This window comes from Leptodactylus fuscus, chromosome 1 (genome assembly GCF_031893055.1).
Source record: "Leptodactylus fuscus isolate aLepFus1 chromosome 1, aLepFus1.hap2, whole genome shotgun sequence".
Taxonomy (NCBI): Eukaryota; Metazoa; Chordata; class Amphibia; order Anura; family Leptodactylidae; genus Leptodactylus; species Leptodactylus fuscus.
This window is the reverse complement of record NC_134265.1, coordinates 18787149-18815140: the sequence shown is the minus strand read 5'-3', so window position 1 is coordinate 18815140 and position 27992 is coordinate 18787149. Positions and strand designations below refer to the sequence as shown.

Genomic DNA, 27992 nt, shown 5'->3' with positions numbered 1-27992 from the left:
AGTAAATGCCCCCCCCTCCCCACACACAATAACCCCTAAAAAAAAAAAAAATTAGACCATGGTACCCTGTAAATTGGTCTAGTATTAAGTTACAGCCTGGGCCCAACTGGAAGATATTCTGGTGGGCGAATCCAACACTGACTGGTTATGATTGAGAATCAAAAATGTTCATGTAGAAAACTGTAACACTCGAGTACAATGTATCCCTGCAAATATGAGAGGCGTTGTTATTACGGGTACATGTACGAATAGTAGGGGTGGGGGATAAACCTACATCCATGACAATATAAAGTATAAGAAGTTGAGTTTACATGTAAAAAACAGAATATCTGTTACCGTAACGTGTCAAGCGCCAACCTGTTAAATTATCAACCTTATATATTATTACACAAATAACCTTCAATAAAATAGAAATATATATTTATGTATTGGACGATTTTAAATACACAGATTAGATATACATTATATATATATATTGTACATCTAAAAATTAGCCCTCTAAACCCTTCGTATGAAGCTCCACCGTAAAATCCCATCACAGGAGGAAATGTACCATTAGCAGCCCCCGATGATCATCTGATCATCCCAGTGATCGGCTCTGATCTCTGGAGGAACTTCGAAGCAAGTGTTGAGATTCCCTGCAGTGCCACCACTGGGGAAATGAAGTATTACACCCTCCTAATGCAAGTCAATGCTGGCACCACCTTCGAGAGAGGTCTTTTGCAGTCAACCAGATACCTCTTTAGAATTGCTAAAATATGGCCAAGCTGCACGGGGATGCGTGTTGTCCGATTTATGGTCACATCTCTGGTTTTGATCCAACAAGTATTGGACTTTCTGTATTATTCAATAACTGGATTTTGGGGGTTTTCGGGACTTCTATATTGTCCATATGTGATCAGTGGGGTTCTTACATTCAGCTGATGAGGTCATGTTGATTGGTCACACGGTACAAGAGCAACTTGGACCTGTTCGACTGAATGGGGCTTAGCTGCAATACCAAGCTCAGCCACTACGATATGTATGGCACTGTGCTTGGTATACAGCGAACAGGCCTTCACCTAACGTTGCAACCTCTGCAACCAACTGATCAATGGCAGTCCTAGGCATCTCCAATGATCACATGTTAAGACATCGAACCCCTTTAAGGATATTTTTGGTATAGGATCGGGACTATGGGTTGACTGTAGGATCCCCTGTATTAGACAATGGCTTGTGCAGTGACTCTAAGGTAGAGCTTCCCTTTCGCAACGCCCAGCCATAGCGGCGGAGCCTTATATGGCGCCAAATACATTTGTAATCATTTTCGAACCAAACAAAAATCGTAACGTTTATAAAAAGTAAACTCAATCCATCAATATGATGCACAATCCTCATCTGATCAATTTTAACATGCGATGAATTCCCGATGCAGACACGCAAGATGAAAATTGAATCATGGGCAGAAACCCGTCGATTAAAGGAATGCTTATCCTAGGATCTGTGTATCCATCAGTAAGGTGCATTCAGTCCTAGTCCTTGAGGTATGTGTGTTGTCCCTATAACGTTGCAGTCCCGTCTCAAGTGTCCACTTCACATTTATGTCCAGAAAATGGCATTTCCTGTTTTGTAGATTTGCGCATCTCTTGTAGCGGCGCACGGATGGTTTGTGTTCTTGGAGTAAGACGACGCAAGGCTGAGACACGCTCGGAATGAAGGCCGACTGTCAGGAGTACAGGACGGGCTGTCGCCGGATCCATTGGTGGTGGTCTGCAGGGAAGGAAGAGTTAATTTATTAAAGGGTCGCTAAAGCCAAGTACATGGAATAGATCCTATGGAAAGCACAGAGGGGGTGGCATGTGAAGAGTTAATATATAGAGAGTATTTGGCATAGAGGGGACATCGTACAGAGTATATTACATAGAGTGTATCCTGCAGACAGAGGATTCAAGTTATGAGGTTCGTCTGAGTCCTCGTTCTTCAAGATGTCCGCCCCTTATCCCTTAAAGGGGTTTCCCAGGATAACGTATCTTTAGGATAGGTCATCAATATCAGATTGGGGTGGTTCAAGCTCTGGATACCCGCACCGATCACATGACACAGCTCTGTACTCCACACAGTGGCCAGGAATGGTACTGCAGCACTTATCTAACTACTAATGACTGTATCATGTAGTGATTATACAGTATGTTCTGTAGGGGGCGGTGTTGCACAATTCTTGTTTTTAGAAATGTCAGAATTAGGCAGAGTGAACATGGTTTTAGTGTATACAGATCAGTGACTTGCCGCACATACCAGAGGTTCTTCTGGGATACAGCAGCATTTCATCATCCTCCTCCTCCTCCTCTTCGCTGTCGCTGTTCAGTAGCTGTATACGCGAGTCCTCCTTGGCTTTGGACATGGGGCTGCTCTTTTCTTGGCCCTGGTCTCTTTGGCTTCTTAGCGCAATCAGACGGTGATGAATGGCGGCATAGAGACGAGCGGCGTCCTTTATCCCTGCCTGGAAGATACAAGAGCGTGTTACATATAGGCCCATACAGTCTCAGATAATACTGTATATAATACTCAGACTGTATTTGATATATACATTTTGTCTGACCAGTAAGTTATAGGCATAGACCAATGGAAAACCTTTGAGACTGTGTGCCCAAACTGCAACCCAAAACCCACTAATTTATCAGAACGTGCCAACACAGCAATTTACCCTTACCAGTACATTTTGGTCCACAGTGGTCCCCACACACAGTCCTATCTGCTCCACAATGGCCCCCACATAGTACAATCTGCTCCACAATGGCCCCGACATACAGTACAGTCTGCTCCACAGTGGCTCCAACACAGTACATTCTACTCCACAGTGGCCCCCACACACAGTACAATCTGCTCCACAGTGGCCCCCACACACAGTACAATCTGCTCCACAGTGGCCCCCACACACAGTACAATCTGCTCCACAGTGGCTCCAACACAGTACAATCTGCCCTACAATGGCCCCGACACACAGTACAGTCTGCTCCACAGTGGCCCCCGCACACAGTACAATCTGTTCCACAGTGGCCCCCCACACAGTACAATCTGCTCCAAAGTGGCCCGCACACCGTATAACTTGCTCCACAGTGGCCCCCACACTGTATAATCCAGGAGTCCTCAAACTTTTTAAACAGTGGGCCGGAGGCAGAGCAGGTCGCACTTACATCGGGAGCGGTGCCTTCCAATAGGTAAAGTGAAGTGCGCTCCATGGCCTGGCCCGAGCTCCCCAGGAGCTTCATTATAAATGCACGCCTGCCGGCGTTGTTGGCGAGGCCAGACAGAAGTTCTTGGTGGGCCGCATGTGGCCCACGGGCCGCAGTTTGAGGACCCCTGGTATAATCTGTTCTACAGCCTCTGAGTGCCACCTCTTGCACCCGTGCCACAGGTTCGCCATCATGGGCATAGGGTATACAACTTGTGCGTCCCCCTAGGCCCCAACACATCGACCAGGCTTCCAGATTATTTTTGCAGGGTTATTTTTATTAGATGTATAGGTGTGATGGCTGGGTCTTACCTGCACAAGAAATATCTTGACACTATTGTCCGTCAGATCGGTGGCGGTGATCCGCACACATTTTCTGTTCGCTCGCTCCAGTTTCATTCCATTAAAGATGATACTGTTCAAGATCAGCTTCAGATTCCCGTGATTTCTCATCACTAAACCAAAAACAGCACAAGGGGGAAAGGCTTAGCACATCGGACATAGTACAAGGGTGCGATAGCGATAAGTTATACCAGAAGCCACATTCATGATCTGGTAACGTCGTAGACACGAGATCACTGGCCTGGCCCAATGACTGGGCCAGGAACGAGATAAGGGGCCGCCATTACTGGGCAAAGGGAAGAGACAGTAATGATAGGTTGGATTTCCAGGTTTAGCACAAACCATTTAAAGGGCTTGTCCATGTCATATATGGGGGGGGGGGGTGTCATGCCCTCTCGAAAAGGGAGGATGAACATGATCATGCATTGCATAGTCATTCAGATAAATGGGCACCATGAAATATTATATTTTCCCTGATTTTTTTTGCGAGAGGTCTTCCCTCCAGGACCCTTACAAGCAACGTATCACCAATTCATTTATACAAGATCCCTTTTTTTGTAATCCGTTTTTATTTTCTGGTTTTAGATAGTTTTTATTCAACTTCCTGTCCATGATGATGGGGGCGGCCATCTTGTCTGAGCTTCTCCTCTGCTCTGTTAACGGCATTTAGTGGCCTGCTTTACGGCAGTCTCATGGCCGTAGGCAGCAATAGTCTGGGGCCGACTCATTGAGGTCTATGGGAGAGTTTTATAGGCATGCTCTGTCTATTGTCAGTAATGGTGTTATCTAGAGATGTTATCTTCTATTGTAATCCTTTATGTGATCTAAGGCTGTGGTCACACTAGCGGTCGGTGAACATTTGAGGACTCCGTCCCCCATTCTACTTAAAATATGCGGCGACAACCATTCTCGACGCTGAATTCAGGCGGAAACCTGGCAGACCCCATTATAGTCTATGGTGTCCGCTCTCTAACTGCTTTTTATGGGACCCGACGAACAGAAACACGAACGTTAATGGGAACTTGGTGTTGGTGAGGTAACTGCTGCAAAGTAAACCCCAACAGAATCGGCAGAAGCGTTATTCTATTATTAGGCTTGGCGGTTACCATGAAAATTGCAGGATATGGTATATTTTTAACGAAAAAACGAGCAAAAACACTTCAAAAACAACGTTTGTTTTAAAGGTCAACAGCCATATAATCTACAATCCGATCAGAACAAAGACCCCGTATCCGGATACCAACGTCTAATTTGGCCGATACTATTATTGGGTGTAGTGTGGGGGGGAATTGCAATGCAAAAATCCTAGTTCACACGGGGAGCGTATAGGCGGATTTTGGCACCAACAGTGACGCGGGGAGCCTCGTCACTCTCGGGTCAAAACCCACCTGCCACGACTTCTGACAGTCACGGCTTCCCCCCTCCGGAGCAGGCTCAAATGAATGGGCCGACTCCGGAGGTTGCTGCCACGAGGCGGATGCCGCGGCTTAACGAGCCGCAGAATCCGCCTGAAGAAAGGGCAGCCCGCTTCTGGCCTGGCGGTCTCCATAGATCACCATTATGAGGAGGCGGATTATAACTTGGATTACGCGCCATGATCTGTGCCCGTATGAACTTGCCCTAAACCGTGAGGGGTTTGTCTGTCAACACTGTTGTACGACTCCAACATCAACCAGCAAAATTTCGCAGGCAAGTCTACAAGACGTGATAGCGTCACTTTTTATGTAGCGTATACTTGTAGTACAACCCAAGGAACCTTAGGCTAAACCAAAAAATTCATCACTCGTGACCCATAAGGAAGAGTTATGACATCAGAGGAGTCTTCTCTGTTCCGTCGCTGTAACACCTAAAGATGTAAGAGACCTTAGAGACCTCACCCTCACTTTGTGATTTCCCCCACGTGTCGAAGATAAAAAATGCCTTTTACCTCTCCCTTTGAAGGCCGCCACCTTTTGCTGCTACCTAGCAGGAGTTTTTGCTTTTCGCAGTGCCCAAACTTCCCCACCATGCTGAGTCGATATGTCCGGCGCAGCAAGTCACTGGGAGGAAAAAGCCGACAGAGCATTTAAAGCAGCAAGAGCATCGTGGAGGCCTCGGAGCCGGCCATCCCGCATGCACATTGGAAGGATTATCAAAAAAGAATTGGTTCATTAGGATAGGAGGGGGTTAAACAAGATGGCATAACCTTTATACACCCCCCTGAATGATACTCGATTCGTTTCAGCCACTATGGGACAGGTAGCGTTGAGCATCATATCCCATCCCATTACGTGATAGAAGTCAGCCATAACATTAAATCCATTATCTGAAGACAAGGACAATTGTCAGGGACATGACCACTCATGGGTTTTCCTGGAGGGTGTCAGCAGCCCTTACTGTAATGGTAAGGGGTTGAGGGTCCTACCTTTAGAGGTCTTCAACGCCCCGCCGTAGAAATCCCAGTTTTCGACGGTATGCAAATACGTTCTCTCGCAGCACTGGGGGCGGGCCCCAGCACTCTCCAGTGCCACCTCCATCTTCTTCAGGAACTGGGTCTTCACGTGTCTTCTTCCGGGGGTTGGCTTCAAACTTCTAGGCCTCGGGCAAAGTCGACTGCGCATGCCCGCCGGCCACAAGTAAATGGCCGCTTACACAGTATTGTAAGCGGATATTTTCTTGTGGCCGGCAGTCAAGCACAGTCGGCTTTGCCCAAGGCCCGAGGCCTAAAAGTTTGAAGCCAAACCCTGGAAGAAGATGCGAAGAGAGGCTGTTCCTGAAGAAGATGGAGGCAGCGCTGGAGAGTTCTCTCGCAGCATTGGGGACGCCCTCAGTGCTGTTTGAGCACTGGGGCCCGCCCCCAGTGCTACGAGAGAAGTCATTTGCATACCGGTGAAAACCAGGATTTCTATGGAACGATGGCGTGGAGAAGACCTCTAAGGGTAGGAGAAGAATAGCTTTTCTTAGGGCTATTCCTACGTGTTAGCGAGAAAAATTTCGATTTTAATGGTAGAATCCCTTTAAACCCAGATCCTTGTGTGTAAGAGGCAGGCACCATAAGAGTTGAGTTTGGTAGGGCTTGCCCAAGTTGAGGTCTTTGGCGTTGGGATATATTAGACAAGAAATGGTCAGTTATCAAAGTTGAGGTGTTGGAAGCAGGAATGATGAGCAAGCGACTCCAACATGACAGGTCTTGTGGGGTGTTCCTGGTACACCTACCAAAAGTGGTCCGAGGTAGGACAACCAGTGAACAATTGGATCACTGGCAACCAAGGAAGGTGAAGATTGAAGGGATCTGGTTTGATCCCACAGAAGAGCTACTGGGGTGCAGCAAGTCTATACCTGACGTGAGTGTAAAGGGCTTGATCAGGTTCTTGAGGGTGGATTATATTAGGCAGAAAGTGTCTTGGAAGCAGGAAACATCAGCAAGCAGGAGAACAACTTTGACTTGGATGACTGGGTTGGAGCCAAAGTGGAAGGTCTTATGGGGTGGTCCTGGCATGCCGTAACGACAACCAATGGACTGACCATAGAGAGATGGCCGGCCAAGGCTGATTGATGCGGGTGGGGAGTGAAGGTTAGGTGTATGTGCAGATATTTAGGGTAGAACTGGTACTGGGGTCGCTATGGGAAGGGGCTGGCAGAGGCGTCGCGATGCTTTAGGAAAGATCCCGGCATCGTGTGGATAATACCGTCACAAGAACCACCTACGTAAACACCGTATAGACCAAGTACCCCCATTCAGGGCAGTCGTGCCCCATCATTGTTGGCCTCTTTCAGAAGGATATTGCCCCCTTGTCCACTGCAAAGGTTGTCCAGGAATAAGGAAAGTGACAAAGATCAAGATGGTGACTTGGCCTCCAAATTGTTCAGATCTCAATCGGATCGATCGTTGGTGGGAGCCTGATCTATGGAGTCCGTACAGTATCTAAAGGACCTGCTGCCAGAGGACACCTGCGGAGATCACGTGCAGTCCAAGCCTCACTGAGCTGCCTACGCAATATGGTTTTAATGTTATGGCTGGTTAGGCACAGCAGAAAATCCCTGCCCTGGGCACCAAGAAAACCTATCCATCCCTGGTGATACCGTAATCGTTGTAGTACAGTTGCACCAGCTATTACATAGTGCACATGTGTACAGTACTATGGGTCAGGGCTTGGGTTCCCCCTACTAATATGAATGTGGCTCCGATGGTTTAACCTCTGATATGATCCTCTACCTATTCGCGATCTGAAGGGGGCGTTGCAGCTGGCGGCTGTGTCATTCACTCTAAGGTAGCCGTATCCTCGCTCCGTCCACATTTGGTTCTCCTTGTCGAGCACAAACAGCTTACAATTAATCTAAAAGGAGAAAAATGACGATGTAAGAAAGAAAAAGGAAGTTACGGGAGTATGTGTCATATCAGGATCAAAGCTAGAAGGTTACGAAAACACTGCGAAGAGGAAGAAGGAAATCTTCAGCTTCATTATGTAGTGGTATATAAGGAGGGTTCAGCTCCTGAGCACACAAAATAGTAAATGCAGCTCTGGAGTATAATACAGGATAAGTAATGTAATGTATGTACACAGTGACTGTACCAGCAGAATAGTGAGCGCAGCTCTGGAGTATAATACAGGATAAGTAATGTAATGTATGTACACAGTGACTGTACCAGCAGAATAGTGAGCGCAGCTCTGGAGTATAATACAGGATAAGTAATGTAATGTATGTACACAGTGACTGTACCAGCAGAATAGTGAGCGCAGCTCTGGAGTATAATACAGGATAAGTAATGTAATGTATGTACACAGTGACTGTACCAGCAGAATAGTGAGTGCAGCTCTGGAGTATAATACAGGATGTAACTCAGGATCAGTACAGGATAAGTAATGTAATGTATGTACAGAGTGACTGTACCAGCAGAATAGTGAGTGCAGCTCTGGAGTATAATACAGGATAAGTAATGTAATGTATGTACACAGTGACTGTACCAGCAGAATAGCGAGCGCTGCTCTGGAGTATAATACAGGATAAGTAATGTAATGTATGTACACAGTGACTGTACCAGCAGAATAGCGAGCGCAGCTCTGGAGTATAATACAGGATGTAACTCAGGATCAGTACACCAGAACACCATAAATAAGAAGACAAAGTGACTTACCTGCAGCACATTTCGCTCGGACTCTTCTCCTGTAACTATGTCCACTTGGTCCAGTTCATACTTTAGCTTGGGCCTGGACGTGTATGCTGCAGCAGACTCCATAAGGCTTGTGAGCGATCTGCGTCCTACAAACCAAACAAGACGGCTTTCAGTTCACATGACATAAGGGCTGTGGACATCCTTTCCTGAGTGCAGGTCGGGGGTCTCACAGGTAGAACAATAGTAGAGGGGATGGGGCTTGGCGGGGTCATCTCCAGGTCTAGGTGGGCTTAAGGGTCAGAAAGTCACCCTCCACTTGATAAGCTTAGAGAATGTTTCACCCAGATCACAATGTCGGCTCAGATCCAGCCTTGGCCTCTGAACAGTTTTGTCTGGATCAAAGGATATTAGGGGAGTAGATACTGGGACTTGTCTATAAGGTACATCTTACTTTGATATGGCCTGCTCCTGTTACAGGATACTCTGGTTGATAGGAATTCCCTCTTGGGTGCGATGGGCTGGGACGCCATCGGCCTCTCGGGACTCTGAAAATAGAGCGAACAGTTTATCTTACACCCGGCTATAAATAAGCTCACGTGGTTTAGATCGCGCACACAAAGTCTCCTTATCAGGTCCGCTCCGTGCAAAGCAGATAAAATAATTCCCGGTAACGTCCTCCTCCGTCAAGGGGAGAAAGATGTTATATCTGCTGTCTCTCTGGGAAAGAATGGCGACAACCAATATGGCCGCCGTAACAGATCCCGCAGAGTAACACATTACCCACTGCCGTCCTGGTAATTCCGTCTTATTTCCCAGAACTACACAAACACACAGACCACACGTTCTGATTCCTCGTGAACTTACCATGACTCTTCTCTCCATATTTTCTCCAAAAACAAAATCTACATTGTATTTCTGGGTCATAAACGTTTGCTCGAAAGGCTGCATCCTAGATAAAGAGAAGAGCGAGAGGGCTGCCATTATAACCCAAATCACAGGGGGTATTATACTGGAATATTTAGAGGGACACTACAAAAAATAAAATAAAAAGTCCCGTTTGGCCCCTTTAATGGTCTGGGTGTAAGACAACTGGCTGCAGCAGGAGCCTCTCCCCTGACTGAAGTAGAACAAAACCACGCCCCTTTACTAATCTCCACCCCCTCAGCTTCAGATGGAGCTGATCAGTAGTAGATGAACCCCCTTTTGGTTCCTGCAGACCGGGAAGCCACAAAACCTAATTTCCCCCCCACTTTTTGCCAGTTATGCGCTCCCCTCCTCTGCTTTTCTTACCTTACTTCCATTCCCGAGGTGTCTGTAGATCTAGGAGAAGATTTTGGCTCGGCAGTGTTGCTTTCCCGGCTGACACTTCTTTCTTCAAGTGTCTGTTAAAATGAATACAAAGCTTGGCACGTTGCAGTGTGTGAACAGAGCTACAGGCAGTGGCTCAAAGGTTTGGATGTTCCGTATTGTTAGGATTCCAAAACATCAGTTGATCACAGGATGGCGCCCCCAAATATCAGATGTGGGTATTACCTTAGGATGCTCTTTGGCAGAGATGGCGGAAGCTTCTTTCCCCTCCACATCTCTGCTTATTGTTATTGATGGGGCCTGCAGGGTCGCCGGTCGTATCACTGACCAGGAGTGAAGGCTTCCTGCAAAAGATTGTTGTTCCAATAACTCATCATATATGGACGAGAGCGAGAGAATAATGTCCTGGATCGTACAGGTCTGACTAACACTGACTAATGTGCAGGATAGAACATCAGACAGGGAGGGGAGATGTGAGACAACATCATATATCTATACATCTCTCATATCTCTCATATCTCTCCCCCCCATCTCTCATATCTCTCTCTCTCCCCCCATCTCTCATATCTCTCCCCCCCCCCCATCTCTCATATCTCTCCCCCCCCCCCCATCTCTCATATCTCTCTCTCTCCCCCCCATCTCTCATATCTCTCCCCCCCCCCCATCTCTCATATCTCTCCCCCCCCCCCATCTCTCATATCTCTCCCCCCCCATCTCTCATATCTCTCCCCCCCCATCTCTCATATCTCTCTCTCTCCCCCCCCCATCTCTCATATCTCTCCCCCCCCATCTCTCATATCTCTCTCTCCCCCCCCCCCATCTCTCATATCTCTCCCCCCATCCCTCATATCTCTCCCCCCATCCCTCATATCTCTCCCCCCATCCCTCATATCTCTCCCCATCCCTCATATCTCTCCCCATCCCTCATATCTCTCCCCATCCCTCATATCTCTCCCCATCCCTCATATCTCTCCCCATCCCTCATATCTCTCCCCATCCCTCATCTCTCTCCCCATCCCTCATCTCTCTCCCCCCCCCATCTCTCATATCTCTCTCTCTCCCCCCCCCCCATCTCTCATATCTCTCTCTCCCCCCCCCCCATCTCTCATATCTCTCCCCCCATCTCTCATATCTCTCCCCCCATCTCTCATATCTCTCCCCCCATCTCTCATATCTCTCTCCCCCCCGCCATCTCTCATATCTCTCTCCCCCCCGCCATCTCTCATATCTCTCTCTTCCCCCGCCATCTCTCATATCTCTCTCTCCCCCGCCATCTCTCATATCTCTCTCTCCCCCGCCATCTCTCATATCTCTCTCTCCCCCCCCATCTCTCATATCTCTCTCTCCCCCCCGCCATCTCTCATATCTCTCTCTCCCCCCCGCCATCTCTCATATCTCTCTCTCCCCCCCGCCATCTCTCATATCTCTCTCTCCCCCCCGCCATCTCTCATATCTCTCTCTCCCCCCCGCCATCTCTCATATCTCTCTCTCCCCCCCGCCATCTCTCATATCTCTCTCTCCCCCCCGCCATCTCTCATATCTCTCTCTCCCCCCCGCCATCTCTCATATCTCTCTCTCCCCCCCGCCATCTCTCATATCTCTCTCTCCCCCCCGCCATCTCTCATATCTCTCTCTCCCCCCCGCCATCTCTCATATCTCTCTCTCCCCCCCGCCATCTCTCATATCTCTCTCCCCCCCGCCATCTCTCATATCTCTCTCCCCCCCGCCATCTCTCATATCTCTCTCCCCCCCGCCATCTCTCATATCTCTCTCTCCCCCGCCATCTCTCATATCTCTCTCCCCCCCGCCATCTCTCATATCTCTCTCCCCCCCGCCATCTCTCATATCTCTCTCTCCCCCCATCTCTCATATCTCTCTCTCCCCCCCGCCATCTCTCATATCTCTCTCTCCCCCCCGCCATCTCTCATATCTCTCTCCCCCCCGCCATCTCTCATATCTCTCTCCCCCCCCGCCATCTCTCATATCTCTCTCCCCCCCGCCATCTCTCATATCTCTCTCTCCCCCCCGCCATCTCTCATATCTCTCTCTCCCCCCCGCCATCTCTCATATCTCTCTCTCCCCCCCGCCATCTCTCATATCTCTCTCTCCCCCCCCCCATCTCTCTCTATGACATTCTCCCGCCATCCCATGTCCAGCAGGATAGTGTAGCCTGCAGTCTGATGTGAATCCTCCGGTATCCGTTGACCGTCCATATTACATGATCGGTGCTGTGGACATTGGTACGTACCTGCGCCTGCGCTGCAGCTCTGCTCCTGGACCAGTGTAGAGGGCATGAATACATTCTTCTTTATCACTGTAATAACAGAATAGGACAATGGTAAGGAATCGTCTACAGGCAAAAATCACCAAAAATAACTGCATGAGCTGTAAAGAACATCAGTTAGTGTATACATAAAGTATATAGACAGGATTGTCATATAGCTGACATGTTGCATCACTGGAGCCAGGGACTTCAGGTGCCCACAATGACTGGCCTCCTAAAAATCATACACTGTAACCTTAAGAGAAGAGAGGTCTCCAGTCCATATCATGGTCCTAGAGGCCTTCTTGTGGAGGAGCTTCAATATTGTTATAGATTTAAAGGAGCACCCATCACCAGGTCCGAAAAAGCCCAATGACATCCTTCATCTGATTGGCGCTGTCCCCCTGAGCATGGCGTTTTGTTTATCCAAATCTGTTCGGTTATTCCAAAGATACAAGCCCTGTTAGTGTTTATGCAGATTATGATCTACTAGCCAAGTGGGCATCCTTACTTTATGTGCTATATGCCATGCAGTGTTACAGCCCCCTTGGCTAGTAGGCCTTACTCCGCATCAACAATAACAGGGCTTATATCTTTGGAATAGCTGAACGGATTTGGATAGTGAAAACACCAAAATGCTCAAGATTACAGCGCCGATCAGATGAGGGACATTGTCGTTCTGGCGACAAGTCCTCTGCAAGTGTTACACGGTACAGCGCCACTTATAGGTTCTGGTATAAAGATGGAACTTACGAGATTGGTTTGGAGGGAAGCTGGTCAGGAGGGTAAAGGAGGAGGAGCGGACGCGTCTGTCCAGGACACTGTGATCTGGATAGAGAATGATATCAATGTATTATAGAGGGGCGACAACAGGTGATGGCGAGAATAGAGCGATATATGACGGAGAGTCTAAGGACGGAAAGAACATCCTGATCTCATATACAATTAAAGGGGATGTCTGGTACAGAAAACACAACTTTGACTTTATAAATGGAGAGGGGGGCGTAATGCAGGACCCTCAACCGTAGCTTCAAAGAATCTCTTATAGGTCCACACATTAAAGACAATCCATTGATTTTATCAGGAGCTGTGTAATGCTCCATGTCTCCTGTGGTGGCGCTGCAGGCTAACTAAACAAGTTCCTGAAATGCTAAGTGACACTCTTGACCAAGGACTGTGTCTGGTATTACAGGTCATTGATATTACTAAGGCTGAACTGCACTACCAGCCATGACCTGTGGACCAGGGTGGCACTGTTTCCATTATAAAATATCTTCTTCATTGAGATTATTACAGATTTTCTCAGTGGCCATTTCAGCTGCCACCGAGGATGTCACTCAGCATGATAAAGCGGACAGGACTCCATAGATCCGAAACTCTGTCACAAAAAGTGGGTGGAGTTTTATAAAGGGGTGTGGCCTTCCAAAAAAATTTCAGCTGGGGGTTCACCGATGCCACTTGGCACACTAATGCCATATATATGTAATGCCCAGTGCTCTGACTATCTCAAAACATGGAGGCTATTGAAAACGATCAGGCATATTGAAATCCAACATGCCCAATCCTTGTGTTCATCCAGCGGATCCCTACAAAATACACTTGGTAAGATTCTGTTCACAATGTCAGCAGTTTTATTAGTTGTGACCCCAAGAATAGCATTCATTGCCTGCCATTGGATCCGCTGTACAGTCCGACACAGCGCCATGGCGTCTATCATGAATGATGCAAATACGACCGAGCCCGACCTCCATAAGCGTGAATGGCCTGAAGTGGGAAGTATATACAGTATAGAAGGTACCGGTACCTATAGAAGGCTGGGTTGGCCTGAATGTGAAGGAGGATGAGCGGAGCCTCTTCTCAGGAACCACACAGAGACCTACCGGACAGGAATAGAATTCGAGTGTCATAAATCACTGTCATGTATCCGGTGCTACTGAGTCTTAAAGGGGTCAGAATTTAAAAAAAAAAAAAAAAACACGTTACTTACTGTTTTCTGCATTTGTAGTAAGGTCTCCTGCATGTCTCTATACAGGAAAATAAAAAACAGGGACATTTTACAAAAAAAACTTAAACCTAGAGTTGTATTGGGCTGTGTTCACACAAGCCATATGGCCTGTTCATAATGTAACTGACGGCTATGAAGGATCCTGATGCCATTGACAAAGCAGATGTGAATAGGGCCTTACAATGTGACATCCTATATAAAATCCCCTGAATATAGGGGCAACACGGTGGCTCAGTGGTTAGCACTGCAGCCTTGCAGTGCTGGAGTCCTGGGTTTGAATCCCACCAGGAACACCGTATAAACCGGGTCAAATTTTGGATTTCACAGAGGTACAAGGGGGGCATTTACTCCGCTCTATAAAAGTGAATGAATGGAGACAAGTTGTTTTTTTTTTCCCCGTCAGTTAAAACTTTTGTCGCGTTCCATCAGACTATAGGGAAACGCATTGCATTAGGGTGAAATCCATCTAGGCTGTGTGTCCCCATACGGAGGAGCTTTGGTAAAAAATTTGCCCCAAAAATTTCCACTTTGGTTCACAACTATATAAAGAGCCAAATAACCTCCTACCTTAAACGGCCGATCCTTCTTCTCGAACACAAATACTGGCTGGGCCAAGAGTGATTTTTCTGCAAAACAAATGACAGGAGACATTAGCGGCACATGACGCGTTTCGGGCCCTGGACAGGTGGTTATTAGTCCTGAGTATATAATGAGTGTTTACACCGGGAAGGAAAAATATTACGGTATACACCAGCCTTATATAAGGTCAGCAGAGCAGGGAAAGTTCCCATAAAACCCAAAACTTTACGAGGTACAACCTTTAAACGCCATTCCATGGACGCAGTTACACTTTCCCACGCGTTTCGGACAAGGGTTCTTAGTCAACCAGGTTGAATTTTTTTTATTTTTGGGACAAAGTTACACGAACCTCCCTGATTCCCTACTACTCCCATTACACTGCCTGGGTACTCTGTGGTCTCTACTATCCGGCCCCCTCTACGCACAGGAAACACCCCCCAGCCGATCATCAACTGACGACGATCACCGATTGGCTAAGAAATCATTTCCTGTGTGTGGAGAGGGACCAGGAAGTAGAGACCCGGCCTGCATTAAAATAGAAGGGGGTCAGGCATCGGGGAGGCGAGTACTGCAACTTTTTTTCTCTACTTATGGAGCCCTGTACGCCAGAATTTAAGCTATGACATCATCTATTATCAGTAGTGATGTAATGCTGGCTCAGCAGCGTTATCTATAAAGGTATTATCTTGTATTGTAACCATATCTGTGATGGAAATGAGGTGACTGCTGCAAAGAATGGTAAGCGTCAGGTTATTATTAGGGCTTAGTGGTTAGAGTGAAAATTGCAGGACTGTTTTGTTTGTTTTTTTTATATAGAAAGGGACATGCAAAAATAATTCTATAAATCGGTTGAACATAAAAACCAGATTTATCACCGTCGTGTGCAAAAAAAATCATAGCCTAAATAAAATGTAAAAAAAAATAAAATAAATTAAAAAAAAAAAAATGTAATTTAACCAGAATAAGCAAAAAATAAATAAATAAACAAAAAAAATTGTTAAAAAATTATCAAACATACACCCAGTCTTTAAAGGTTTGGAGCGATTTTTTAAGATTTAGAACATGGCTGCTTTCTTCCCAAACAGCGCCACAACTGTCCAATAGGCTGTGTTTGGTACTGCAGCTCCGGGCCATGGGGGTGAATAAGGCTGAGGCCTGGGTTCACATCTACGTTCGGGTTTACTTTCAGGGAGTCCGCCCTATACACATAAAAAAAGCGGGAGACCGGCGGACCCCATAGACTATAATGAGATCCGTGCGGTTTCCGTACGAACAACGCGTAGAGAAAAGGGGAACGGAATGGCCCAAATGCAGATGTGGGCACAAGCAGAGGGTGTTATTGGAATAAAGTCGCCATGTTTTACCGTTCGGCACTAAGGGGTTAAAAGTAGTAAAAAAAAAAAAAACACAACACACCACATATCAACAGGAGTGTGTGACCTGCAGTGACAGTGTTTCACAAGTGTGGTGTGTATAATTGCTGTTAATAGGCGGATTACTACTACGTAAACAAGGGGAGGGCGGGGGCGGCCGGCACCGGATCAGGCTGGGCTCAGCTGGTTTTTCCCTCTTGGCTGAGGTGTTACTGGGACAAATAACAGGATCAAGAGAGAGGACAAGACTCTGCACTGTAACTGGCTGCAGGACAGCACTCCCTCCGCTGCCAGCCGCACAACCACTGCCAAGAGCAGACACAATTATACAGTAATCGCCCGCTAAGCTGACCGCCGTCACCGCGAAATACAGCGCAGGAAATAGATCATCTCTGAGGACAAAGGGTGATCGGAGCGGTCACTATCTGTCACATCATGGCTGTGTATCAATAGACACATGAATGACTGCAAAGAATAGTGAGTGCAGCTCTGGAGTATAATACAGGATATAACTCAGGATCAGTACAGGATAAGTAATGTAATGTATGTACACAGTGACTGCACCAGCAGAATAGTGAGCGCAGCTCTGGAGTATAATACAGGATAAGTAATGTAATGTATGTACACAGTGACTGCACCAGCAGAATAGTGAGCGCAGCTCTGGAGTACAATACAGGATAAGTAATGTAATGTATGTACACAGTGACTGCACCAGCAGAATAGTGAGTGCAGCTCTGGAGTATAATACAGGATAAGTAATGTAATGTACATACACAGTGACTGTACCAGCAGAATAGTGAGCGCAGCTCTGGAGTATAATACAGGGTAAGTAATGTAATGTACATACACAGTGACTGTACCAGCAGAATAGTGAGTGCAGCTCTGGAGTATAATACAGGATAAGTAATGTAATGTACGTACACAGTGACTGTACCAGCAGAATAGTGAGTGCAGCTCTGGAGTATAATACAGGATAAGTAATGTAATGCATGTACACAGTGACTGCACCAGCAGAATAGTGAGTGCAGCTCTGGGGTATAATACAGGATAAGTAATGTAATGTACATACACAGTGACTGTACCAGCAGAATAGTGAGTGCAGCTCTGGAGTATAATACAGGATGTAACTCAGGATCAATCAGGTAAATCATCTACAAAATGACTAAGCACTACCTGATAATTGCAGAGAAATCTGATATATTGTCTGTGTGAAGGTTGAGTTCCCCTCTATATGTATCATGCCGTAGAGCACCTACAGATCAGATCTATAAAACACAAGCAGGACGTTCCTTCAGAATAACGGTCAGTTCTACAATGGTGTAACATCCAGAGCTCTCCAGCTCGGCCCCCCAGGGTAGACTTAGACTGAATACGGGTATTGTTCACATTACACTAGTAATTATTCACATTCTGATCACAGGATTCTGCCAGAAGAGATATCAGATCAAATACCTGAATATTCAACTACATGTGAGGACATATCTGCAGGGAGACATTTACTAGCCACGATAGATTAGATTAGGATAGATTAGATTAGATTAGGATAGATTAGATTAGGATAGATTAGGATAGATAGATAGATTAGATTAGATTAGGATAGATTAGGATAGATAGATAGATTAGATTAGGTTAGATTAGGATAGATAGATAGATTAGATTAGATTAGGTTAGATTAGGATAGATAGATAGATAGATTAGATTAGGTTAGATTAGGACAGATTGATAGATTAGATTAGATTAGGTTAGATTAGGATAGATAGATAGATTAGATTAGATTAGGTTAGATTAGGATAGATAGATAGATTAGATTAGATTAGGTTAGATTAGGATAGATAGATTAGATTAGGATAGATAGATTTGATTAGATTAGGATAGATAGATAGATTAGATTAGATTAGGATAGATAGATAGATTAGATTAGGATAGATAGATAGATTAGATTAGATTAGGATAGATAGATAGATTAGATTAGATTAGGATAGATAGATAGATTAGATTAGGATAGATAGATAGATTAGATTAGATTAGGATAGATAGATAGCTTAGATTAGATTAGGATAGATAGCTAGATTAGATTAGATTAGGATAGATAGCTAGATTAGATTAGATTAGGATAGATAGATAGATTAGATTAGATTAGGATAGATAGATAGATTAGATTAGATTAGGATAGATAGATAGATTAGATTAGGATAGATAGATAGATTAGATTAGATTAGGATAGATAGATTAGATTAGATTAGGATAGATAGATAAATTAGATTAGGATAGATAGATAAATTAGATTAGGATAGATAGATTAGATTAGATTAGGATAGATTAGGATAGATAGATAGATTAGATTAGATTAGGATAGATTAGGATAGATAGATAGATTAGATTAGGTTAGATTAGGATAGATAGATAGATTAGATTAGATTAGGTTAGATTAGGATAGATAGATAGATAGATTAGATTAGGTTAGATTAGGACAGATTGATAGATTAGATTAGATTAGGTTAGATTAGGATAGATAGATAGATTAGATTAGATTAGGTTAGATTAGGATAGATAGATAGATTAGATTAGATTAGGTTAGATTAGGATAGATAGATTAGATTAGGATAGATAGATTTGATTAGATTAGGATAGATAGATAGATTAGATTAGATTAGGATAGATAGATAGATTAGATTAGGATAGATAGATAGATTAGATTAGATTAGGATAGATAGATAGATTAGATTAGATTAGGATAGATAGATAGATTAGATTAGGATAGATAGATAGATTAGATTAGATTAGGATAGATAGATAGCTTAGATTAGATTAGGATAGATAGCTAGATTAGATTAGATTAGGATAGATAGCTAGATTAGATTAGATTAGGATAGATAGATAGATTAGATTAGATTAGGATAGATAGATAGATTAGATTAGATTAGGATAGATAGATAGATTAGATTAGGATAGATAGATAGATTAGATTAGATTAGGATAGATAGATTAGATTAGATTAGGATAGATAGATAAATTAGATTAGGATAGATAGATAAATTAGATTAGGATAGATAGATTAGATTAGATTAGGATAGATAGATAGATTAGATTAGATTAGGATAGATAGATAGATTAGATTAGATTAGGATAGATAGATAGATAGATTAAGATAGATAGATTAAGATAGATAGATTAAGATAGATAGATTAAGATAGATAGATTAAGATAGATAGATAGATAGATAGATAGATAGATAGATAGATAGAGAACATTCCAGCCTATCTATCTTTGGCTTCTCTGAGGAGTGCCAGTATACGGTGTACGTTCTGTACGTTGTACGTTCTCCGGGCTCTTTAGGTGTGTCACATAAAATAATTCACTTCAGGGTAAACAAGATACTCGGCCGAGTCGCTGACAGTAATTATTTTTGGATATAATCTCATGGGAAAGTTATGGGCCTGTAGTAAGTGTGTGCCGATCCACTGGTGCCCGGCCAGCACATAGCGTCCCCTGATTCCTGCCCAGTCCACTGCCAAGTCTTACCTGCTATGTCCAATTTATTCAGATACACCACCCCGCAGCAGGCTAACGCACCACCCCGCAGCAGACTAACGCACCACCCCGCAGCAGGCTAACCTTTTTATACCCCACCTGGTTGGAACAAGATCTATTTTTCTAATAAAAAGCTCCAAATCCCCTGCCTTGATGTAGTTACATGATAAAATTCTGTTTCTGCACAGTCACCACTAGGGAGAGCTCATGAGCTCACTGTAGACTGTCAGAGTTCAATGCATAAACAGTATACAGGACACTCCTGAGCTCCCCCTAGTGGTGTCTGCAGAAAGCCAGATTTGTATCATTTACTCAATAGACTATGACTTCAGAGGGTTGTAAGAGTCAGGACCGGTTCAGTGACACATTATGGACAATTTCCTTGTCTTCTGTATCCACTTCCTTCTATAATGGATTGATGCAATGCATTTGATGTCACTGTGTAAGAAGCCGATGTCCGCCACCTTTGTGGGGCGTGCGGGCGGTTATGAGGTGTTGTCATACCAATCGAGTCACCACATACCAGTGCTGACTACAGACCATGTTAGTACATGGGGAAACTTGACACGTCCCAGTATCATCTTACTGCTCAGGTTTATTGTGGGTCAGTCATGTCATAAATCAAGGCTAGCAGTGTATAGACCGTCACATGGTGCACAATATTAATACCGCACAATTCTGCAAAGCCAGTAATACCTGTAGACAGTACCGCAGAGCTCACTATATACAACTGTATGGAGCACCATACAAAACCCGGGTGGATCTCACTGCCCTCTGGGTTGGGGGGAGGGGGGGGGGGTTGTCTATATAGATAAAATTACCCTAAACTTGTAAAAACCAAAGTTGCTCATAAACCAGCCGGCCCTGTGAGGCCTTAAAACTACACAGTTAGTCCTGCTCTCAGCTGATACATTGTATCCAGTCTAGACAATGCTCTGTGAGCTCAACAGCCTGAACTACACACTGATACATTGTAGCAAACTAGCAGATTTGTGCACCTGCTTCTGATGTGTTGAGCTCACAGAGCATTGCCTAGACTGGATATAATGTATCAGCTGAGAGCAGGACTAGCTATGTACAGGGTTACTGACCATGAGTCTTCTCAGTCACTGACAGCAAGCAGAGATGGTGGAACAAAGTCTATAGAAAGTTCTAGCCATTATACACAGATTAATTTTGGGCAGTGTCTGGTATTGCAGTATTCACTTGAGTGGGGAAGAGCTGCAATACCAGGACCAGCCTGTAGACAATGGTGGCGCAGTTTGTGGATTAATGCAAAAAACAAATCCATTCTTTCTAACTCCAGACAACCCCCAGTGAACCTGCAACTGAGAAGACATCTTAAGCAACCAGGGATAAAATAGGAAAGTGTATCAGTGGTGCAGAGGCCTCGCCGGTGACCTTGTAATTCAACTCCATGTAGGTTAATGAGATGTCGGCAGACGTCACTCCGGCAGCTGCTGGAAACCAAACTCCCTGAGTTGCAGCTTCATGATAACATTGACAACTGGCACTCTGTGGTTGGGGCAGGGTTTCAGAGGCGCCTCCAACTCTGCACATGTGGAAGGAGATACAGTGAAGGTGCATGGTCCTGATGGTCCAGTAGTGACATCATCCGGTGCACAGATCCAGGGGTCGTCTCCTGGGGCATCGCACGTCTGGTGCTAGAGCTGCTATATTTTGCATGGACTATAATAGGGGTGTGCAGATCTGCCTGAGGCCCAGGGCCCTGCACAACACCACACACCTTTCAGCCCTGTCCCATTCCCTTTCCTTCTCTACATGGCCCAGACCACCATGAAGACCTCTCCACAACATGTTTGTGCACACATCCCATCATTGCCCCTCATACACTAGTGGTGCCCCCTTTTGGGCCACAATTTCCCCACAGAATCCCTCCTTAACTATATACTGCAATTTTAATCATTAAAGGGCTAATGCTCTCCTTTCTGACAGTGGAAGGCTGGGCATCATAAATATTCTCACTCCAGTGCACTAGAGAACAGGGGGAACACATTTATGATGATTATCCAGCCCTAGTGTAGTGAGGGAGACCTGTGGGCCCCCCTGGCTTATGGGCCCAGAGTCTGCTAAAGCCCTTATGATTGCACCAGTCTCTATAAATACAGAACCTGATGGAGTCTGAACAGCTGCACACAAGGCTATATATGGCCCGTGTACGGCCTTGGTGCACTGCCGCATGAACCTGCAGACCTACACACATCACTACAGGACCTGTGAAGGCACTGACGACTAGGTGGAGAGTAAACCTACTATACGGTGGTCCGGCCATCCCTGCTGTACCAGCATGCTAACAGAAACTGGACAACGTAAAGGGATTGTCCTAGGAGGGTGCAGAGGTAGTAGTCGCACCCAGGCCCTGCAACCTGTATTATAAATGGTACATAGTAGGGGGGCCCTAGTAGTCGCACCTAGGCCCTGCAACCTGTATTATAAATGGTACATAGTAGGAGGCCCTAGTATTCACACCCAGGCCCTGCAACCTCTATTATAAATGGTACATAGTAGGGGGGGCCCTAGTAGTCGCATTCAGGCCCTGCAACCTCTATTATAAATGGTACATAGTAGGGGGGCCCTAGTAGTCGCATTCAGGCCCTGCAACCTCTATTATAAATGGTACATAGTAGGGGGGCCCTAGTAGTCGCATTCAGGCCCTGCAACCTGTATTATAAATGGTACATAGTAGGGGGGCCCTAGTAGTCGCATTCAGGCCCTGCAACCTGTATTATAAATGGTACATAGTAGGGGGGCCCTAGTAGTCGCATTCAGGCCCTGCAACCTGTATTATAAATGGTACATAGTAGGGGGGCCCTAGTAGTCGCATTCAGGCCCTGCAACCTGTATTATAAATGGTACATAGTAGGGGGGCCCTAGTAGTCGCATTCAGGCCCTGCAACCTCTATTATATATGGTACATAGTAGGGGGGTCCTAGTAGTCGCATTCAGGCCCTGCAACCTGTATTATAAATGGTACATAGTAGGGGGGCCCTAGTAGTCACACTCAGGCCCTGCAACCTCTATTATAAATGGTACATAGTAGGGGGGCCCTAGTAGTCGCACCCAGGCCCTGCAACCTGTATTATATATGGTACATAGTAGGGGGGCCCTAGTAGTCGCACCCAGGCCCTGCAACCTCTATTATATATGGTACATAGTAGGGGGGCCCTAGTAGTCGCATTCAGGCCCTGCAACCTGTATTATAAATGGTACATAGTAGGGGGGTCCTAGTAGTCACACCGAGGCCCTGCAACCTGTATTATAAATGGTACATAGTAGGAGGCCCTAGTATTCACACCCAGGCCCTGCAACCTCTATTATATATGGTACATAGTAGGGGGGCCCTACTAGTCGCACCCAGGCCCTGCAACCTCTATTATATATGGTACATAGTAGGGGGGCCCTAGTAGTCGCATTCAGGCCCTGCAACCTGTATTATAAATGGTACATAGTAGGGGGGTCCTAGTAGTCGCATTCAGGCCCTGCAACCTCTATTATAAATGGTACATAGTAGGGGGGCCCTAGTAGTCACACCGAGTCCCTGCAACCTGTATTATAAATGGTACATAGTAGGGGGGTCCTAGTAGTCGCATTCAGGCCCTGCAACCTCTATTATATATGGTACATAGTAGGGGGGCCCTAGTAGTCGCACCCAGGCCCTGCAACCTCTATTATAAATGGTACATAGTAGGGGGGCCCTAGTAGTCACACCGAGGCCCTGCAACCTGTATTATAAATGGTACATAGTAGGGGGGTCCTAGTAGTCGCATTCAGGCCCTGCAACCTCTATTATATATGGTACATAGTAGGGGGGCCCTAGTAGTCGCACTCAGGCCCTGCAACCTCTATTATAAATGGTACATAGTAGGTGGGGCCCTAGTAGTCGCACCTAGGCCCTGCAACCTCTATTATAAATGGTACATAGTAGGGGGGCCCTAGTAGTCACACCGAGGCCCTGCAACCTGTATTATAAATGGTACATAGTAGGGGGGTCCTAGTAGTCGCATTCAGGCCCTGCAACCTGTATTATAAATGGTACATAGTAGGGGGGTCCTAGTAGTCGCATTCAGGCCCTGCAACCTGTATTATAAATGGTACATAGTAGGGGGGCCCTAGTAGTCGCACCCAGGCCCTGCAACCTCTATTATAAAATGGTACATAGTAGGGGGGCCCTAGTAGTCGCATTCAGGCCCTGCAACCTGTATTATAAATGGTACATAGTAGGGGGGCCCTAGTAGTCGCATTCAGGCCCTGCAACCTGTATTATAAATGGTACATAGTAGGGGGGCCCTAGTAGTCGCATTCAGGCCCTGCAACCTCTATTATATATGGTACATAGTAGGGGGGTCCTAGTAGTCGCATTCAGGCCCTGCAACCTGTATTATAAATGGTACATAGTAGGGGGGCCCTAGTAGTCACACTCAGGCCCTGCAACCTCTATTATAAATGGTACATAGTAGGGGGGCCCTAGTAGTCGCACCCAGGCCCTGCAACCTGTATTATATATGGTACATAGTAGGGGGGCCCTAGTAGTCGCACCCAGGCCCTGCAACCTCTATTATATATGGTACATAGTAGGGGGGCCCTAGTAGTCGCATTCAGGCCCTGCAACCTGTATTATAAATGGTACATAGTAGGGGGGTCCTAGTAGTCACACCGAGGCCCTGCAACCTGTATTATAAATGGTACATAGTAGGAGGCCCTAGTATTCACACCCAGGCCCTGCAACCTCTATTATATATGGTAAATAGTAGGGGGGCCCTAGTAGTCGCACCCAGGCCCTGCAACCTCTATTATATATGGTACATAGTAGGGGGGCCCTAGTAGTCGCATTCAGGCCCTGCAACCTGTATTATAAATGGTACATAGTAGGGGGGTCCTAGTAGTCGCATTCAGGCCCTGCAACCTCTATTATAAATGGTACATAGTAGGGGGGCCCTAGTAGTCACACCGAGTCCCTGCAACCTGTATTATAAATGGTACATAGTAGGGGGGTCCTAGTAGTCGCATTCAGGCCCTGCAACCTCTATTATATATGGTACATAGTAGGGGGGGCCCTAGTAGTCGCACCCAGGCCCTGCAACCTCTATTATAAATGGTACATAGTAGGGGGGCCCTAGTAGTCACACCGAGGCCCTGCAACCTGTATTATAAATGGTACATAGTAGGGGGGTCCTAGTAGTCGCATTCAGGCCCTGCAACCTCTATTATATATGGTACATAGTAGGGGGGCCCTAGTAGTCGCACTCAGGCCCTGCAACCTCTATTATAAATGGTACATAGTAGGGGGGCCCTAGTAGTCGCACCTAGGCCCTGCAACCTCTATTATAAATGGTACATAGTAGGGGGGCCCTAGTAGTCACACCGAGGCCCTGCAACCTGTATTATAAATGGTACATAGTAGGGGGGTCCTAGTAGTCGCATTCAGGCCCTGCAACCTGTATTATAAATGGTACATAGTAGGGGGGTCCTAGTAGTCGCATTCAGGCCCTGCAACCTGTATTATAAATGGTACATAGTAGGGGGGCCCTAGTAGTCGCACCCAGGCCCTGCAACCTCTATTATAAAATGGTACATAGTAGGGGGGCCCTAGTAGTCGCACTCAGGCCCTGCAACCTCTATTATAAATGGTACATAGTAGGGGGGTCCTAGTAGTCGCATTCAGGCCCTGCAACCTGTATTATAAATGGTACATAGTAGGGGGGTCCTAGTAGTCGCACCCAGGCCCTGCAACCTCTATTATATATGGTACATAGTAGGGGGGCCCTAGTAGTCGCATTCAGGCCCTGCAACCTGTATTATAAATGGTACATAGTAGGGGGGTCCTAGTAGTCGCATTCAGGCCCTGCAACCTCTATTATAAATGGTACATAGTAGGGGGGTCCTAGTAGTCGCATTCAGGCCCTGCAACCTGTATTATAAATGGTACAAAGTAGGGGGGCCCTAGTAGTCGCACCCAGGCCCTGCAACCTCTATTATAAATGGTACATAGTAGGGGGGCCCTAGTAGTCGCACCCAGGCCCTGCAACCTCTATTATATATGGTACATAGTAGGGGGACCCTAGTAGTCGCATTCAGGCCCTGCAACCTGTATTATAAATGGTACATAGTAGGGGGGCCCCTAGTAGTCGCACCTAGTCCCTGCAACCTCTATTATAAATGTTATTGCAGTGCGGCCCAGAAGCTTCATATTACTCCTCTGCCAACATAGTGACTTTCTTATAGTCACACTTAAAGGGCTATCCTGGACTTAAGATACTGATGACCCATCGTTAGGATCGGTTATGAATATATGGTCATTGGTGGTCTGACACCAAGCACCCCCACCGCTCAGACGCTTGAAGGTGTAACGGTGCTGGAATGAGTACCAATGACAACATCACAGCCATCGGTCAATTGGCTCTGTTTGCAGCTCCGTCCCATTTAAGTGAATAGGGCCGAGCTGCAATACCAAGGGCAGCCACTATACAGTGTATGGCGCTATGCTTTGTATGCAGTGAAGCTGATGAGTGGGAGTGCTGGATATCGGCCCACCGCTCATCTGATACTAATGACCCATCCTAATGATAAGTCAGTAGTATTGGGGTGCACGAAAACCCCTTTTTGATGAGCGAAGTCTTTTGGGCACCTCCAAGATTTTCATGAATATACAATATACATGACTCTTCAGACCGGCCCTACCCTCCCCAATCATACTAATGTCACGCATTGCCGTATATGACACATCAAGTCATCGATGACATCACAGTGCACTCCCTATGAGGTCACTACCCACTGATGAATGAACCGTAGAAAATCTGTCCTGTACCTTTAAGGGATTCTCTCTTCTTGCCCTCTCTATTGTATACGTTTATGGGAAAATCAATCCAATATGTCAGAGCAGACGGTGGGGCCGCTCACGAGACATACTTCAGATACCACGAGCCGTCTTGCATTCCTCGCTTCGTAGGTCAGAGCTGCAGAAAAACTCTTAAGTTATCTTTTTCCTGCTTTGCAAGTTTCATTTCTCTTGCCCGGCCGTGGTTACGCCTCCCGGCCCAAATCTAGATGCCAGAGTACGGGGGACTAACCCTTATACTGAGCCCGATCGCCCCGTCTGGGGGCCCTGTGGGCTCGAGGGCCCGTCAGCACCTGCACAGATACATTCGAATTCCGTAACTTGATACAATGTTGCAACCAACCAGTAACAGATACCAGAGCAGCAAGGGCTTAAGGGGGAGCCCTATGATATTAGACAAGGGGCCCCACGTACTGTTCTCACACAGGGGCCCTTTGTTGTGTTTGCACTCGCCTGCCTATGGGGTCCGGGTTCCCCTGCAGAAACAGGAAGTCATGCTAGAACTTTCCAAGTACTTCCTCATCTAGGTGGCAGATACTTCTTATACACTATAGTACAGTTAGAGTCTATAATAGTGCACACTATAGGGGTCGTAATACATAGAGGTCATATTTGGGACCCTGGTGTCGGGTTGATGGAGTTCCCTTTTAAGCAGCTCGTCCTGAGCTGACAAGACATGCTGGAACTTCTAGTCCTAACAGATATAGTGACATATAGGACCTCACACAGGAACCTCGACAGTACTAGATCCAGCTGTGGCAAGCTGGGACTTATAGTCCTACAGTATGAGGCCTAACCCTCCCGTAACCTGCAGGGGTCACAGCAATGGTGCAACGCCAATTCACCATTCAATGAAATATTGGACCTGCGCAGTGCAGCGGTCGCCGCCATCGTATAACACAGTCCTATAAGGTATCCCTAGCCCAAAAAGTTGCAACTACATAGTTACAGTTTTTGAATTTTTCTGTCCCAAAAAATTTTTGGTGCAAAAATGATCAAAGACTGATTATGGCAGGCGCCGACCAATCACTAGGGGTACATAGGCCGCACGTAACGCACTCACCTCTGGGACTCTCCGCTTGGCTCTCCAGGTTGCACACACCACTCTCGACGCCGACAACTTGCAACTCGTCGCCCGTCGTCGGCCGTAGTCCGTTAGCGGTGAAACACATGGCGACTTTTGGCGAATGTCTGGGAGTCGCTGCGGAATCGTTGCAGAGGGGCTCTATCTCTGGGTAGAAAACATTCTCTCGGATTATAGGAGTTTTCTGGTTTCTCATAACGACCTATTCACGCCAAGGGAGAAACGGAAGTTTGGCAGCGGCTTTTGTAACGCAGAATAACAGATCGCTTCCAAGTGTGCACAGGGACAAAGCGATGCGGTGGTCTGACTCATTCCCTGCCCCGGTCACTAGTGATGGAGGGTCAG

At 46.2% G+C, this 27992-nt stretch overlaps 1 protein-coding gene across 2 annotated transcripts; it reads right to left on the bottom strand.

The window, feature by feature from the left end:
- Positions 1-73: 73 nt before the first annotated feature.
- Positions 74-27992, bottom strand: RANBP3L (RAN binding protein 3 like). 2 transcript variants are annotated; one of them, XM_075268054.1, is made up of 15 exons: positions 27627-27992; positions 14792-14850; positions 14207-14243; positions 14018-14095; positions 12973-13047; positions 12205-12270; positions 10182-10300; positions 9939-10030; positions 9513-9597; positions 9100-9193; positions 8670-8794; positions 7749-7869; positions 3524-3666; positions 2275-2479; positions 74-1749 (listed from the first exon to the last, which is right to left on the bottom strand). In XM_075268054.1, exons 1-15 carry the CDS (start codon positions 27841-27843, stop codon positions 1706-1708), a joined length of 1560 nt encoding a protein of 519 aa, XP_075124155.1. In that variant the 5' UTR covers positions 27844-27992; the 3' UTR covers positions 74-1705. The 2 variants fall into 2 exon arrangements, with proteins under 2 accessions (XP_075124155.1, XP_075124164.1); XM_075268063.1 differs by having other exon boundaries at positions 14024-14095.

Coding starts and splice junctions, on each gene's coding strand:
- RANBP3L (XM_075268054.1), bottom strand. CDS start 27,843: ATGAGAAACCAGAAAACTCCTATAATCCGAGAGAATGTTTTCTACCCA. Junction 9,598..9,938: donor ACCTCGGGAATGGAAGTAAG/GTAAGAAAAGCA, acceptor CTCTTTATCTAG/GATGCAGCCTTTCGAGCAAA. Junction 7,870..8,669: donor CCGAGCGAAATGTGCTGCAG/GTAAGTCACTTT, acceptor TTCTCCTTTTAG/ATTAATTGTAAGCTGTTTGT.